Here is a 17,382-nt window from a genome sequence, read left to right as displayed (position 1 = left end):
GAAACATTTGATATTGTGTGCAGTTATGTACCCAAGGTGTAAACATGAACTTTCTTTTCTGTTTGACATTCTCAAAGAGAATCAACAGAATACATTCTTTCTTGCAGTAGACAACAGGTACTCTTTGTCCATAGTAACAGTACTTCTGAATAGCAAGTTAACAAACGCCTGCTTCAACTACAAGGATGTGCACCAGAAATAATTGCGGGAATGAACCATAATGGAGAATGAATGAATTCTGGGTACACATGTGGCATTATCTGTACAGTCGTCATGCTGGCTGCTTCTGTCAGCACAAGAAGCTGTCTTACTCAGCCAATAATAACCTGTTGTAGTTTATTATTTTTGGGATTGGCTTTTTCTTGTATCTGGTTCATCAACATCCTCACATATATCACAAATGCTAAATAGAAGACATGATGAGGTAGTTTATTCCCCTTTGACTCCAATGGAAAGTTAAAGCAGAAGATGCAAAACAGTGTAAAATTGCTGATTGTGAATCATCTACCTATCTCACAAAGTTGAAACCTACCCCAATAGCTTTTCTTAGCAGACTGCTTTTTCAACATGCAACAACATTAAAGAATTTTTTTACAATAAGGCAGGTGCATGTTAAATACCTCTCGCAGCATGTGATAATCAATCAGATCAGGTCTGTGTCTGTGAATGAGGGCACTAAATGCTCGTCCATTCTTCCAGCTACATGCATAGGCAACACCAAACCAGCCACAATGGAGCAACAGGATAGATCAGAAAGCATGCAGTGAGAGAGAAGAAAAAGGATAGTAACACGATGTCTGATATGATAAATGAAAATTATTAGAGACAAAAAATTGATCAGTAAGATGGTATGGAAAAAAAGACAATTGTGTCAGCTGGACGCTTTTATTTCTTTTGTTAATTATAACAGTGATAACCATATTCCAACTTATTTTCAGCATGAGGTAGAAAGGAACTGTCTTGTTAATTTATTCACAAAGAAACTAGGGGTGAAGATTTCCACCAGCCTTTATGCAGCAACACCATTATAAACACAGGCTTTGGTCACTTTGGACCCAAAATACAATAAGCAGCCACTCCATAGGCAAAAGAGTGATGTAGTGGGATCTCCACCTGTGTGCACGGTTGACTGTAGACTCATTCCAAATCGTAGTGAATGGGTTACATGGCTGGGGTGTGCATTCAACACTTACAAATATGTTTCAGTGTCCCAATCTGGACTTGTAAGGTCAAGCATGGCTGCTCTGGCTGACTTACCTCCAGGCTCTACAAAAAGGCAGTAATTTTGATTCTAGACAAAAAGTCCTTTCTGCTTGTTAATTACACTGAGGCTTTTTAAGGCAAAATGGTGCAAGTTCAAGGGTGGCCTTGAAATGCCCTTCTAATACAGGAGCAGATGATCCACTTAAGGCCCTTCCTATGGGTAAATGATCAGAGCAAAATGCAGGACAAATTGAAGAGTCAAATAGTTCTGCTTCTTGGTGACAATAAACTCCCCAGGCCACTCCACTCCTTACCAATATAGTACTCCATTTCCCAACCTTTGATTTACACTCAAGGAGCAAAAAGCAGCTCGGTATATAGAATTCTTTTGACCAGATGGTTTTCCTGATATCCCTGCGTGAGTTCTCAAAGTGGACAGTGCTGGGAGATGCAAACACCATTAAGAGGTGCAAATACTTCAGCTTCCTGTTGCACATCCATTCTAGTTTACTATCTAGCAGCTTCGAAGCACACGGGTATGTTTTTCAGAAAATGCATCAACATGGAGATGCGTGTCTTCAAGTGTAGCATCTATCCTATTATACAAAAATGACAAAAATGAAAAAGGAACCTGCAAATTCTGGAAATTCAAAACAAAAAAAGAAAATGCTGGAAATATGCTAAAGGTCTGTTAACATCTATAAAGAAAAAAACAGGTTTATTGTTTTAGATAAAACCCTTTGTCAGAATCAACATTGTCCAAACCTGCTTTTTCCCTTCACGATGCTATGCATTTCTTGCATTTTCGCTTGTGCATGCAATTATAATTCAGTTTGAACCTTCTTCCCCATTACATCTGCCCACTACACATGGCCACCCATGGTTAGCTGCTGACCCAAACACCCTACCAACTGATTGAAAAGGCCACTAACGGCAAACTGCACCACTTACAGTCCGATATTATGCAGGAGGAAATAGGAAGGGGAGAATCAAAAAAGTCCAGGGAACAACAGACAGATACCACCAGCAGGAATATTAAATTGGAAAAATCTACAAGTAGCAGTACCAACTGTTTGTTGCCACATTATAAACAATGATATCATCACCAGTACCAATGGATTTATGCAATGGGAGTGGGACTCGTAAAATTAAGCAGATAAATATAATCTATAGACACAAAGCATTCAAGACTTATTTTCAAGACCCTCTGGAAATCAGATTGTGCTATGTGTAGTGTTCAGAGCCATCTAACTTAGTTAATGCAGACCACCTCTTCTAGCAGAACCATGCAACAAAAGCAAGCAGTACATACTGCACATCAGCATGCTGTCAATCAGACAGATGACCTTTTGTAGCTTGGAGTAGTCAATAAGGTCAGGACGATGTCTGTGGATGAGCGCGCAGAGTGCAAGGCCATCTTTCCAGCTTTACAATGAGAGGAGTAAACAAGAATTTACATGTAAATTATAGCACCATGTTTCAACCAAACCTTTTTTTCGCTAGTGAATTTGCTCGCCCAAGTGAACGAGCATCTAATACACAGGTGTTCTAACCTTTTTAAATCTGCTAAATCATCCTTTGCAATGATGCCATATTACTTCCCTATTAGCTCACTGAAATTATGAGAATATATTCATAAAGTGAGAAGGGATTACTTCAATGTACATTTTTAAGACTAAATAAAAATGAATATTATTTTTTTAAAAATGTACAAACATTCTTTGTATTGTTGCAAAACTGTCACACCCCAAATTGGGGGGTAAATGAGTATGGACACCAAGATGATTCCTTCATTGATCACAGTCTGTCAGTTCTCCTTTTTCAGAAGGTCAAATACTGTCCAGTCCTTTTACTGATTCTTACCCATTTCGCAGAGGCAATTCTTAACAAAGCAAGAAAAGCAACTTTCAAAATGGGTGCAAAAAAATTAAAAGGACCACAAGCTTTTACAAGATTTCTTTTCATATCTGTTAATGCATGTTAAGGTCGAGGAAGTTAGACTTAATTTATTTAAATGAGGTTTCTATGATTAGAACAATTATATTCATCCAATCAAACTACTGATAGTGTGAATATTAGCTCCTAATTATAAATATATATGTACAATAATCTCCTTCCAACAATTGATCTTAACCTCTTTTCCCCCTCTTTCAGTCCCTTTAGAAATATCCAATACTAAGAATGGGTAAGCAGCTTCCTCTCATCATCCAATGTCAATGATCTTCCACAACTCAACTGGAACAAGACTGGGGTCCACAGTTCTCTAAGGGTCTGTAGAGGCTTTCCTGGGGGTCTGCGAAATAGTTGTGCTGTACGCAACTGAGAGTAGCGGGCAGAGGCAGGCTTGGCAGTGAGTTGGGGGGAGGGAGCAAAATGCAGCCAATTTGGGAACTGGCTGTCTCACATCAGAAGGAATCACATGTGGAAGAGCACTAAGCACAGTAGGCAGATTGGCAGCTACCTGTCATTCACCAACAACCAATGTGAGTTCAGCCTTTTTGAAGACAGGGGTTTTAAAAAATATTTAGGTATTACTTAAACTGAAAGAAAGGGTGACAAATTACAAGTCTGTGCAGATTTTATGAGTATTATATGGTATTATGATTTAGATGGATGGGGGGGTTCTGTAATTACTAATTCATTTGAAAAGGGGTCCTTTAAACAAAAAGATTTGAGAGAACCACTGAAGTAGAAGATGCTGTTTGCATGAGAGGTAAAAGAAAAGACTGAATCATCTTTGATACCTGCAGCAGGAGATGCACTCAGTATCAGGCTCAGAATAGATGGAATTCATCGCCATTGTGATACAATTGGCATGGACATCACTACATTTCAGCTTCAAACAAAGCTGCAAATCAGATGCCCTCCAAACTCAAACTTTCAAAACATAGTCCAGTTCCATGAGTAGAATTATAATGCCCTCCCCCCACGCCAAGTTTTGTGGAAGGGCATTTACTCAGGCGGGAAAGGGTGGCAGCTGGGCACCCCCTGCCTTCCCACCTCCAACCCGATTAAGTCCATGGTGGGATGGCCTGTAGAGGGCTTTCCCGGCCTGCAAATTGATGTAGGCAATTAAAGAATTTGATGTGCATGCTTCACATTAAATTTAATGCCCACTTAAGGACCTCATCCCGCCATGTGGGTGGGGGGACTCTTCACACAGGGAGCACAACAAGCAAAGCTGTGTGGGGTTGCTTGCGGGCTCCCGGGGTTGGGGGGCGGGGGAGTGGTCCCTCGGTCAAAGGCACTCAGTGTCTGATCAAGGGATCCAGCATTGAGAAGTGGGGGGTCCTGCTGGGAATCACCCCACTGCCCTTACTACTGAGCCCCCTCCTCACCCTCCTTGTGACCCCCCTCACCCCGCCTCTGTGCCATCCCACCTGCGGTCTGGGATCCAGTGATGATTCTTGGCCTCGGGTAAGTACAATGCCTTCCCACCTCTAATTAGCCCACAGTTCTTGGCGGGCAGGGCTTCCGACCCGGGGTCCTTGATCCCAGGGAAGGCCCTGCCGCAGTCCAGTTATGTGCCTGAATTGCAGCACACAATTTGACATGCGTGCTTCTGGCACACGTGACATTAAATTTAACACTTATTTCTCTTGCGATTTGCATCTATATCTCCTTGACTTGCCTTGTGTGGAAGTTTTGCACATTTACATTCTTATAAGGAGCAGTCTTTCTCTGGCACCAGAGCAGCAAGCCTTCCTTAGCGGACGTTTCTGTGGAGGGGAAAAAAAAATCAGCATTTTCAAGTGTACACAAACATGGTGACACCATCAGGGAAAAAAGGAGATATAAGTAGATACATTCAATCAGTCAATTGGATGGTTAGAAAGTATTCATGTCACAAATTACATGGCACTGGGAAAATTCTTTCCTGCTAGGTCAGAAATACATTTGACTTATGATCAGAAATAAATGGATGCCTCTGTAACAGTTTTCCTGATTTAAATAGAACTTTACCATTTACTTCTTATTTTTAAACTGCAGATTAAACCTCAGCTGATGTCATTTTCAGCCTGTTTGTAATATCCCAACATCATTGATGGCACTGCTGAAGTCGTCTGCAAATCAGTTGTGCAAACCTTGACTGCTGTGGAAGTCAGGTGCAGAAAGCACCAAAGTCAGTGGTTTTTACCTGACTCTTTAACATCAGCACTGCCTACGTCCAGAGTGTTAATACAAGCAGTACTGATACGGATGAGAAGAACAATTCCTCTTCCTCATTTTCAAATCTTTCACAGCTTCACCACTCCCAATTTCTGACACTTTCCCCCCCACTATTATAACCCCTTGATATCCTGCCTCTAGCATTTTATGCGCTGCCTTCTTTACTCCCACTTTCTTGAAGGCCATCCTAAATACCCACCTCTCATGGTTTTACTTATCTCTCCTCCATTAAAAGCCTTCTCAATATCCAGCTTTTCAATCACAGTTTCTGGCACCTCCTAACCTTTCCCTCTGTCTTGGCATCTGATTCCCTGTCCAATTCCTTTTGCAAAATGCTTTTGGATATAAATTTAGGTTTATATGGTAAAGTATGCATGCCAAGACTAGTTTGGTGGAGGACAATAAACTAGCTGTCGTTACACTCATGAAGTCATTGGAAAGGAAATATCAGGTGGGATGTACAAAGGGTGGACAATCCACTATCGCCAGTCTTACACCCCCAGCAAAGTTGTAACTTCCACTTGTGAATCCCTAAGTAAACACAGAAGCTACAAGGCTAGAACTATAGGTCAACCAAGGGAAACTCTACACAGCACAGTAACAATAGAGATATAGCTGAGGTGCACCAGCAACTATTGAGGGGATCGGGTGGAGGAGGTGGGTGGGGGGTGAAGAAATTGAAATTCGTCTCTAGTGGTGGTGCAAAATCGGCAGTATTCGATCAGCCACCAGTTATATATGCAGCACCTGATATTCCATTCTGCCAATAAGACACCACTATCTGAGATAGAACTTAAAAGTCTGATTGATATGAATCTATATCGGCTGACGTTTTCATCGCCACAACAGGTTCCCCAGGAAACCTGAGCCTTTATTGAATGGGTTGCATTGGATTAAAAGCTCATTTCACTTACCTTCCACAGATATGTCATGAATTGCAAAACGGAGGATGATCGTCCAAATCATACCCAAAGTCATCTTCACATTCCCATCTACTATTTCTATAATGGAAGAAATGGAAATATGATAGTCAAGCAGACTGTTAGTGTAGCATCTAAGCTTCACATAGATTTAACTCCATTTGAACAAAAACTAAGTCAAAAAATTGTCCCAATAAACTGTTGATCTTCACTCAGAGTCGGGAATCTCATCACAATTGTTCATCACCAAGTTTGAATGTCAAGACTGTGAAATGTCTTGACTGTCAGTGTATAACACCACTGCAATCAGAATAAAGGAACAAATATGGAATAAAGGTGCTTCTATGACAAACTGAATAGGTGCAGACAGTCTATTCAACATGAAAGTCACATTGCTAGCCTGTACACGAGCTGAATGTTGTATGGTCAATAAGGGCATTGGCTGAAAAATTTGAAATGCACCCAAGACGGGTGAGAAATTGGTGCAGTATTGGCACACCGGCTGGTCCCAGCCAGTGAGGCCCAAACAAAATTGGCTCTGGGCGTTACTTAGATGCTGTCAGCAAGATGTGGGCGCCAAATTGGCTAGAGCTCACTGTCAGTAAGGGCAGCTCTATCACTGAACCAGCCGGTAGACTTGGTCTAGGAAGGGAGGAGATTCAATCCTGCAGTTGTGTGTGTGTGTGGGGGGGGGGGGGGGTGTATTTTTTTGTAGAACTATGATTAAAGACAAATTTCCTGGGCTTTTTTTCTCCAGCTGCTTTATTAATCATTTGGCCTCTGTGTTACTTTTGCAATGCTTAAATCTTTCAGACTAGGTTACCTTCAGCGCCAATTGATACAAGCTTCACTCCTTTGCTGGAGATGTAATCCAATGCTTTGTTAACATTTGCAATTTTATGGAAACGCATCTTGCCTTGGTCTGGCTTTGGGAGTCGCTCACCTAGAGGGAAAAAGAAATGTATTAAAATGTTAACCCATGAATGCATAAACCCTTCTCTTTTCCTGTTTTTGCCCTCCTGTCCTCACAATTCCTTTATCCCATTTTAATACTTGAAAGTGAAGTAGGGTACCCTAGGACAGAAAGTGGATGAAGATTGTTCGTGCTAGGTGTCACTTGCCCAAATGATAAACTAGACATTTTTTGACTGGAATGACACAACTTTAAAGGAAACTGGATTATACAAATTATTTGTAACTCAAATCACTGAAAAAAAACCACTCAGAATTTGGGTATGCAAACATAATGGTTTTTTAAATTATTTATTCTTTCATGGGATGTGGGTGTCACAAGCAAGGCCAGCATTTGCTATCCACCTCTTATTAACCCAACATTTCAAAAGGCATTTAAGACTCAACCACATTGCTATGGGTCTGGAGTCACATGCAGGCCAGTCCAGGTAAGGATGACAGATTTCCTTCCCTAAAGGACATTAGTGAACCAGATGGATTTTTATGACAATCGATGATAATTTCAAAGTCAACATTACTGAGTCTAGTTTTCAGTTCCAAACTAATTAACCGAATTTAAATTCCACCAGCTATCATAGTGGGATTATTAGCCAGAGTATTAGCCAGGCCTCCAGATTACTGGTCCAGTGGTCACTCCACAAAGTGATGATGGCAGATATGTGAAGATTGTTCTGTAGAAGGAATGCAACTGAGAAGAAGATCTCAAAGATATGGTTGGACCATATAAAATGTAGCCTGGTGAAAAAACTTAACATGGCAAGATTCAGTTTGACTGAAACATGAAGAAAATGAGAAGAGGAAATATCTCCAAGATTCTGACTCAACCAGTTCGAAGAAGAGGTGCCAGCAAAAAGTATGACGAAACCTTGGCTACAAACAATTAGATCTGAAATAGAAAGAACTGCACAACGTTTTCCTAATGTGGACAGCCACAATGAGACAATTATTACTGACAACAAAAAGGGAATTGAGCACGGCTTTAAGGGAAGAATATTTTACAGCACAGAAGAGGAACCACTTCTCTCCTCCTCTCCTCTAACTGAAGGAACCAAGTTTTGCTGTCTATGAACAGCAGTGATATTTTGGATCTCACTCAAGACTGCTGTTTATTTGTGAACCTGGAATGTCAGCTGGTTCAATTGCAGGAAGCATCAAGGTTAAACCTGATTTGATCTTCACTGGATGTTCAGCAGGACTCATTCAATAGGGATGAAGAGCTGGAACCTTGGCTGATTATTTGCCTCCCTATCCTGGGGAAACTGAGATTGATTATAATAACACTGCTGCCCACTTGGGTTAAGATGAATGACCCAGGATAAAATCTTCAATATCCCTGATCTATGTCAAATGAGAGGGAGCTCACTTTTAAATCGAGCCACATCAACAAGGCTAAATGACCCCTTGTTCTTTTTGAAAACAAGTGCTTGATTCAACTTACCTGAAATAACTTCCAAAAGAAGCATAAGTTTAAGGCCATTTCTGAAGTCATCTTCAATATTTTCAATTTGCGTACCAGCTTTCCGCAAATGTGAATTGCACCAAGCAGTAAAAGTCTGAAACACAAAAATATTCATTACCCTCTGGCTGGTCTTTTGTTTTAAAACAATGGAGCAACTCGTTCTCAATTCAGAAATGCTGGAAGCAAAGTTCAGGCATTGTGAGGTAACTTTCACTTTTGTAAGTGCAGTAAAACACTATCAATAGCTCAATGGAAAGTAAAACACTATCAATAGCTCAATGGAAAGAAATATTGGACAAAGTTAGTAAATATGGCAATTTTGTAAAAATAGAACAGCAATAAATATACTGAATGGAAGTAGGCTCAGAGCTGTGGAAGAGCAAGGTGAATTCACAAGTATATAATTGAAAAGCCAAGAGCTTATATAAAACCTTAAGAGTACTGTACGATGGTGCAATATTGGGCTCACATTATCGGGAGGGTATTGGTGCTTTAGCGAGAGTACAATATACATTTACTTGAAAACTGTCTGGTATGAGGAGATTCAAATGCCAAGGAAGATCTGAAAAATTGGGGCCTTACAAGTGAGAAAAATGCAGATCACAGAGGGATATGAAAATAGCGTTTACTAGAATGGAAGGATGAGACAGAGCAGACAGAAACATATGGTTTCCAGCAGTTGAGGAATCTAAAATGAAAGGCCATAGATACAAGCTTAAATGTAAGAAACCAAGAATAAGGAACAGTAGAAACTTATTCACAGAGAGATGTGAGGCTTTGAAACTCATTTTGAGGATTAGTTCTTGAGGCAGAAACTGTGCCAACATTCAAGATAAGATTGGATAGGTGAATGAAGGAAAAGAAGTTAAAGACATATGGGAACAAAGTAGGTGAATGTGGTTAAAATTATTTCCTCATATGGATGATAAACACTGACATGAATTGGTTGGGCTGAAAGGCCTGTTTTACATACATTTTTCTCTGAAATTGTTGTCAAATTATATTCACTGTGAGGTACAAAAAAATCAGCTATACCTGTGTTACAGTAACCATTTTCAGGCTTCCTGAGCTTTTAGATGGCTCATTTGAAAGATCTCCCTCAAGCTGAATTATGGGAGGGAGGGGCGGAGGGCGGAAGGCTTGCCCCACCCATCCCCTGGAAGCAAAGTCGTCATGAAGCTCTCACCCACTCTAAGCCAGCCCCACACCGCAGCCATGATGCACTGCAGGTGGGCACGACAGCAGCCAACTGGCACTTACGCCCCTCACCAGGGAGGAAGTCCCACCCTCTGGAGCTGCTGGCCATTCCAACTGGCTGGCAGCTCTATCAGTCCCAGCAGCACCAAGGGCACATTAGTGGCCGCTGCTGGGACTACCAGAAGATGGAGAAAGTCCACGGCTCCCTGAAGCCGCTAAGTCTTGGGGCTTGGCTAGGAGGGTTTTGGCTGTTCAGGGAATGGAGCGCTGGGAGATGAGGGAGTTTTGGTTTTTAAGGTGGCAGGTGCAGTGGTGGTTAGGAAGAATGGGGGATTTGATCTTTGGAGGGCAAACGCCCCCCAGATCTGCAAAGAGCAGCTACTGAAAATTACCACCATCCTCCCCGCCATCTGAAGGTTCCATTCAAAAAAAAAAATCGGGCTTCCTGCTCCTGTCCGGCTGCTCGTGCCAAACATTTTATGGTATAGGCAGCATATTGTCAGGGTCAACTGGCTTGGTAACAAGTCTAATTGACCCTTGATTATCTATTTAATGATGGTGGGCCGGTTGCCAATTTTGGCACCTCCCCACCCTCTATTATGGGGGTTAGTGGGGTGGGCACCGACCCTATTTTATATGCCCCCTACCCCCCACCAGAAGCATGGCCACCTTAATTTACATGCCCCAGCCTGCCATATGCCCAGCGTCCCTTGAGTGTGTTCAATTTTTCCTTCTCTAATAAGGTTCTTATTCCAGCTGGGAAATGATTCTGTGAGTACAAGGCACTCTCCAATACATCACTCCCTAAGTACTGTTGTCTCCAGTTTAATTTCAGTGTTTATTTACATGTTATTTCACATAGCCTCAAGCACTGTGAAGTGGTTCCTCAAGAAGAGATTTCCCTATTGCTTGGTATTCTGATTGCTGTATTGTGACCCATTGTCTCAGATGCTGCCAAAACATTATAAAAAAACAGGTGTGATACAGGCTATTTATCTTAACCTCATGGATCTGCAAAATGTAATCATGAAAAGTTGGAACAGCTAGAAATGTACTGGACAGTATTTAATGGAGGTGACAGGAGGCTGGAAAGCTGGTGAGAGTCCCATATTGCCTCCTTTCAGGAAGGCTTGCCAAATTAAGTGCCAAACAGACATGGCAGCAGTGGGCCTTCCCTGGGATCAAGGATCCCAGGGGTGGAAATCCTGCCCTCTAGAGCTTCCAGCCAATCAATGCTCAGTAACACCAGCAGTAGTGATGGCTTCTTCCAGTAATGCACCCACACAAGGCCCAGGATCACTAAGACCCCCAGGCCACAGGTGAGTGATAATGGGATAGGAATCGCAGGGGAAGGGGAGCTCGACAGCAAGGGTAAAGGGGTGTCTCTCAGCGGCGCCCCGTGACCCCAATGCTGGATCCTTCGATCGGGCACTGAACAAGAGACCTCCCCCCAGGAAGCCCACAAGTAACCCTGACGGGGTTTGCTTTTTGGGCTTTCCATGTGGTTAGTACCCTGCCCACTGATGGGTGAACACCAGCTAATTGTCCACTCAATTGAAGGCAGGGTGGGAAGGCCATCCACAAACCTTCCTGCCCTAGACTTAATCAGGCCAGAGGCGGGAAGGCAGTGGGGTCAGCACATATCTGATTAATTAACCTCTCCCACCTCGACCAAACCCGCCTCTGGCGCGGACATTAAATTCTGTCCACTGTTTCCAGCAGTTGAGAAGACCATCGAGTAAATTCAAGAGATTTAGATATGCGGGCAGGAGAAACTTTTGTACACAGAGTTGAGAGGCTGTGGAATTCTCTTCCAGATTTAACGAATGAGGTAACAACTATACCAACATTCAAGGCTAGATTGGACAGGTGAATGAAGAGGAAGAAGTTGTAAGAGAAATAGGAACAATGTAAATAAATGTGCCAGTAATTCTGCTGAATAATATGGAGGCAGGCTTGATAGCATTCACAGTGACAGTGAACATCTTGTATAGCAGGTTTTCACAACCACCATGAAAACAGCAATAGTGCTGCAAGAGATAAGTTACACTACTAGATGGTTGCTAAAATAAAAGAGCAACAAGTCATAGAAAGAGTGGAAAAAGAAACTGTGAAAGAATGATAAAGAAAACCATAAAATGAAGTCATATAAAATTGGAAAGGAAAGTGGAAAAGGAGAGAAAATAGCATGAATATTGACCTGTTCATTTCATATGATAGATGTAGGTGGCTGCTCTTAACCTGGTGTTTTAACCTTGAGTTTTTGGTCCAAAGCAGTATTTCAGGTACGGTTCAAATTTGTCCAGTGATGACAATTCCCAGTTTAAATGGTGGTTCAAAACAAATAAATTGTTGGTTTAACTGAAGGACAATGTTTGGAAACTTTGAGTTTGATTCCTTCATCTGTTGCGCAGTGTTAACGATGGAAGGAAACAGTGATGCACTAACCTATAAGGGTTTGATATATATATAATCTATTTTGTGCTGAAGCAGGCCACCCAGTGGTCAACAAAATATTAAGATTCGAGCTTCAAGTAAATGGGGTTAATTCACCCAAGGCAGTTGTGTCTTATAGTGTAGTGATGAACAAGGCAATAACAGGGATTACTTTCCACCCTTCACTCTCTCACTCTTCAGTTCCTTCCTCTTGAAGTTCCTCTCCCCAATTAAAGTATTCCCCTGCTTTTGGAGCCATATGAGCTGGGACTTATTCCTAATTAAAGGCAATTGAGGTCCATGATTTCTTTGGTCAGACATTTTATGTACCTCTTAATTTTGTTGCAGACACAGCTCTCAAAAGGCTATGGCATTCATATTGCCTCTTTCTGCTAGACTTGAAATAAATGTAGGGTGGTTTCCCACCTCCCAACCACATGCATGAACACCTTTTCAAAACTTGTTTTCACTCAACTCTTTACTTAGTAACAATGATCTGAAATATTTTACTGACAGAAAGCAGGAAACCACAGGCCAATTAGCTTAACATCTGTCATAGGGAAAATGTTAGAAGCTATTATTAAAGAAGTTATAGCAGGGCACTTGGATAAGATTAAGGTCATCAAGCAGAGTCAACATGGTTTTGTGAAAGGGAAATCATTTTTAACCAACTTATTGGAATTCTTTGAGGAAGTAGCATGTGCTGTGGATAAAGAGGAACCGGTGGATGTACTGTACTTAGATTTCCAGAAGGCATTTGATAAAGTACCACATCGGACATTATGGGGTAAAATAAAAGCTTATGGCATGGGGGTAACATATTAGCATGGATAGAAGATTGGCTGGCTAACAGGAAGCAGAGGGTAAGCATAAATGGGTCTTTTTCAGGTTGGCAAGATGTAATCAGTGGTGTGCCACAAGGATCAGTGCTGGGACCTCAATTGTTTACAATTTATGCAAATAACTTGGATGAAGGGATGGATGGGATGGTTGCCAAATTTGCCGATGACACAAAGATAGGTAGGAAAGTAGGTTGTGAAGAGGGCATAAGGAGGCTACAAAAAGATATAGATAGATTAAGTGACTGGGCAAAGATCTAGCAAATTGAGTATAATGTGGGAAAATGTGAAATTGTCCATTTTGGCAGGAACAATGAAAGAGCATATAATCCAAATGGTGAGAGATTGCAGAGCTCTGTGATGCAGAGGGATCTGGGTGTCTTAGTGCATGAATTGCAAAAGGCTAGTATGCAGGTGCAGCAAGTAATTAGGAAAGCTAATAGAATGTTATCATATATTGAGAGGGGAATTGAATACAAAAGTAGGGAGGTTATGCTTCAGTAATATAGAGCACTAGTGATACCACAACTGGAATACTGTGTACAGTATTTGTCATCTTATTTAAGGAAGGATGTAACTGTGTTGGAGGCAGTTCAGAGAAGGTTTATGAGACTAATACCTAGAATGGGCAGATTGTCTTATGAGGAAGGGTTGGACAGGCCAGGCTTGCATCCACTGGAGTTTAGAAGAGTAAGAGGCGACTTGATTGAAATATATAAGATCCTCAGGTGTTTTAACAGAGGATGTTTAGAGAGGATGTTTCCTTTTGTGGGAGAATTTAGAACTAGGGGTCACTCTTTAAAAATAAGGGGTTGGCCATTTAATATGGAGATGAGGCAAACTTCTTTCTAAGGGCTGAGATTTTTTGGAACTCCCTTCCTGAAAAGGCAGTGGAAGCAGAGTCTATGGATATTTTTAAGGCAGAGGTGGATAGATTTTTGGTAAGCAAGGGGGTGATAGGTTACCAATGGTGGGTGGGAATGTGAGGTTACAATCAGATTAGTCAAGATCTTATTGAATAGCGGAGCAGGCTCGAAGGGCTGAATGGCCTCCTCCTGCTCCTTGTTCTTCTGTTTATATTACTGTTTCATAAATGATGGGATAACAGCAGAAAAAGTACTTAGAAAGTAACATTTTGTATATCGATCATTGGAGCACAATCACAGATTACAGAAATGGTCGGACATTGGTTCTTGACCCTGTGTGCCTCAAGGTCAGAGATAGGGCTACCACACTGCCATACCAATCCAAATTTATGCTCAGTTGAAGTGGGTCCCAGCACAAGCCCCATTGCCAGCTTTTTTGGGACACTAATCTATTTGGACGCCACACTTGACTCACTCAGATACGCAAGGCAGTTCTGACAGGAACATCCCCCCCACATCAGCAACTTATCAACAATGGATTTGTGGCCAATGCAGGAACAAGTGCAGTTAGATCCCTTGACGGAGCCCCCGGAAAATTCCTGGGCAACACACTGGAGGCAGGGACCCGACGTCTGCTGACCTGACTCTGTGCCGAACAACGGGGTGTTCACCAGGTGTAACAGAGCAAAAAGCAGCTCTGTGTACCTGTGAGATCATTACCTTTCAGTACTAGATCAAATGGTAGTCATGTTAAATATTGCTTCAATAAAATTGGTGTTTTATAATAATGAATGAACTGCTGTTACGTTTCAGCTGTCACGGATTGCAGTAAACATTGGAAATTATTCTCCAGAAGTCAAACTACTCATGAGCAAAACATTTTTATACATTTTCAAAATAGCCAGCTCATTCTTTACTTATTCCTCAATAATTTTACATGGCTCTCCTCAACCTGCTTCATTGCTTCTTGAGGTTATGTCCTAGATTATTCAGAAGTACATTTTAACATCAAAATATAATCATACTGAAAATTATTTATCAACGGATCAGATTAACCAATTAAGAACTTATTTACATAAAATTATATTGAATTTAGAGCATAGAAAAAGGCCATTTAGCCCCACTAGTCTATGCTGGTGTTCTATGTTCCAGCCAAGCCTCCTCCCACCTTCTTTCATCTATCAGCATAACTTTCTATTATGGTGTTCGCAAATTTGAAGGGGAGGAAAAGGCAAATTCTATGGGTGATGCTCATGACTAGCCAGTGACTGACAACCTGGATAGTGCACCAGCACCACAGGGGAAGAGAAGTGGCTGAGGACAGGGAGAGAGAATGAGAACCACAACACGTAGGTATGTGGAGTTGAGGAGGTGGAACCCAAGGCTGAGATGCAGGAGGCGGGATCCTGGGAGAGAGAGAGGGGGTGTGGGGGGGGGGGGGGTGTGGAATATTGAATCTTATCTCCGTTAAGCAAATGCCTGGCAACAACCAATCAGAAAAAGAGTATTCAAGGCCAATCAATGCTCAGACTTCGCAGTCACATGGATTAGTCAGTTCTCTGAAAAGCAGTGCAGACAGCTGGCAGACACAAAGAAATGTGGGCAGAAAGTAGTAGCAACAGATACACTCTTCAGTCACCAAGTCAGCAACTAGTTTAATTGAGAATTTAATGAAATTTACCATTAACTAACATAAACATTACAAACGTATAGGGGATACATCAACTTTTCAGAGCTGCTCAGTATATGCTAATTTAGTTTGTTTGATTATTTTTGAATAAGAAAAGCAATGATGATCGTCTTTCAAGTACAGGGACACTGAAGTGCATCTGGTATTTTGAAACGGACAGCTTTTTAATCTCCGATGAAAGGTAATGATGAATGCTGGGCATCTACCACCTGTTAGCAAATCATTTCAGACATAATAAGCACAACTCCTCCACCAATTACAATGCAAAATATTTCCACAATATATGCTGCTGTTTGGGGGTTACGTAGTTGATTTCCCTTGGCGTTGCTCAAGGACAAAAAGTTACAAGAAGTGTTCTCGCTCTCCCAGAAACTGTGTCTCTGCTTAATTGCACTCCCTAATTTTTTCTCCCTCTGCACATGGGCCCAAAGCATGGGATTTGAACAGCTAGCTGCAAACTCATGGTAAACTCAGCAGAATTTGACATAATACCACTTTCACATGAGCTGGCAACACTGATGCAAGTCTTGTGCATTATAAAGGCAGCCTACACCGCAGAAGAAAGGAGACAGGAAGATTTCTTCTGATCTCTCATTTGCATTTTGCTAATTTTATATTTTAGTTTTGTAGCTCTAGTAACAACATTCCAAGTTTAATACAGAGATAAAAACAAAAAAACTGCTGATGCTGGAAATCCAAAACAAAAACAGAATTACCTGGAAAAACTCAGCAGGTCTGGCAGCATCGGCGGAGAAGAAATGAGTTGAAGTTTCGAGTCCTCATGACCCTTCGACAGAACTGTCGAAGGGTCATGAGGACTCGAAACGTCAACTCTTTTCTTCTCCGCCGATGCTGCCAGACCTGCTGAATTTTTCCAGGTAATTCTGTTTTTGTTTCCAAGTTTAATAGTCTGTTTATATCTACATTATGCATGCTTTTCATCATTTTAAAAGACCTAATCTAAACAAAGAAGCAAAGAAATGAATGGATAAATAGCATCAACATTAATATGGCCAAATATCCCCAAAATTCCACATGGGTTCCACCAGTGTCCTGTTGTAAACTCACTGGGAGCCCAGGAGTGCCCTAAGGAAACGGCAGAGATTTGCATTAGAGGGTCTGTGCAATGGGGTGGGGGTGGGGGGGGAATTGAACTCACAACAGCTGTTTGCTGGACCAAAAGTAGGATCACTGCAATATTGCATCCTAGCCACAGTACTTCACACCCTGCCTCTAAAGAAGCACTATAACTCTCAAACTTTCGAAGTGTGTAATAAAGGTGGACAAATTTCCACTGGTTTTTCTGACCTTTAATGACAAAATAAAATTGAGATAAAAACTCAATTTTATTACAACCTGTGCAAAACCCATTTGAATTGTGTCTCAAAGCAATCAAGATCTGAAGAGTCCCATGTGATAAAACATAGTTTTAAGCTAAAATCAATATAAAGCAGCGCCAGAACAATTATGAAGCATGTGTTCCCTTTTCAAGTGCTAATTCATCAATGGGTAACCTGCTTTAAAACCAAAACTATTTCAGTAAATTTAAAGCCCTGCACCTTTACTTCAAAATCAGATATCCTTGATGAATCTACAAATATTATGCAGTCAAATGATTGCAAAGCTTTGC

The 17,382-nt window shown here is 41.4% G+C and overlaps 1 protein-coding gene across 3 annotated transcripts in view; it reads right to left on the bottom strand.

The window, feature by feature from the left end:
• The window catches only part of LOC121293120 (alpha-actinin-2), a 110,379-nt gene that overhangs the window by 46,283 nt on the left and 46,714 nt on the right, over nt 1-17,382 (bottom strand). For all 3 annotated transcript variants that reach the window (XM_041215818.1, XM_041215809.1, XM_041215829.1), the window contains exons 2-6: nt 8,704-8,818; nt 7,117-7,236; nt 6,288-6,374; nt 4,835-4,922; nt 2,550-2,628 (exon numbers count right to left, since the gene is read on the bottom strand). In XM_041215818.1, coding sequence (XP_041071752.1) covers nt 2,550-2,628; nt 4,835-4,922; nt 6,288-6,374; nt 7,117-7,236; nt 8,704-8,818 — 489 coding nt within the window. The remainder of the gene's footprint in view (nt 1-2,549; nt 2,629-4,834; nt 4,923-6,287; nt 6,375-7,116; nt 7,237-8,703; nt 8,819-17,382) is intronic.

The sequence above is a fragment of the Carcharodon carcharias genome, chromosome 2 (assembly GCF_017639515.1).
Source record: "Carcharodon carcharias isolate sCarCar2 chromosome 2, sCarCar2.pri, whole genome shotgun sequence".
In the NCBI taxonomy this organism is placed as follows: Eukaryota; Metazoa; Chordata; class Chondrichthyes; order Lamniformes; family Lamnidae; genus Carcharodon; species Carcharodon carcharias.
Note: the sequence above shows the minus strand (reverse complement) of the source record. Positions and strands in the feature narration are given on the sequence as shown.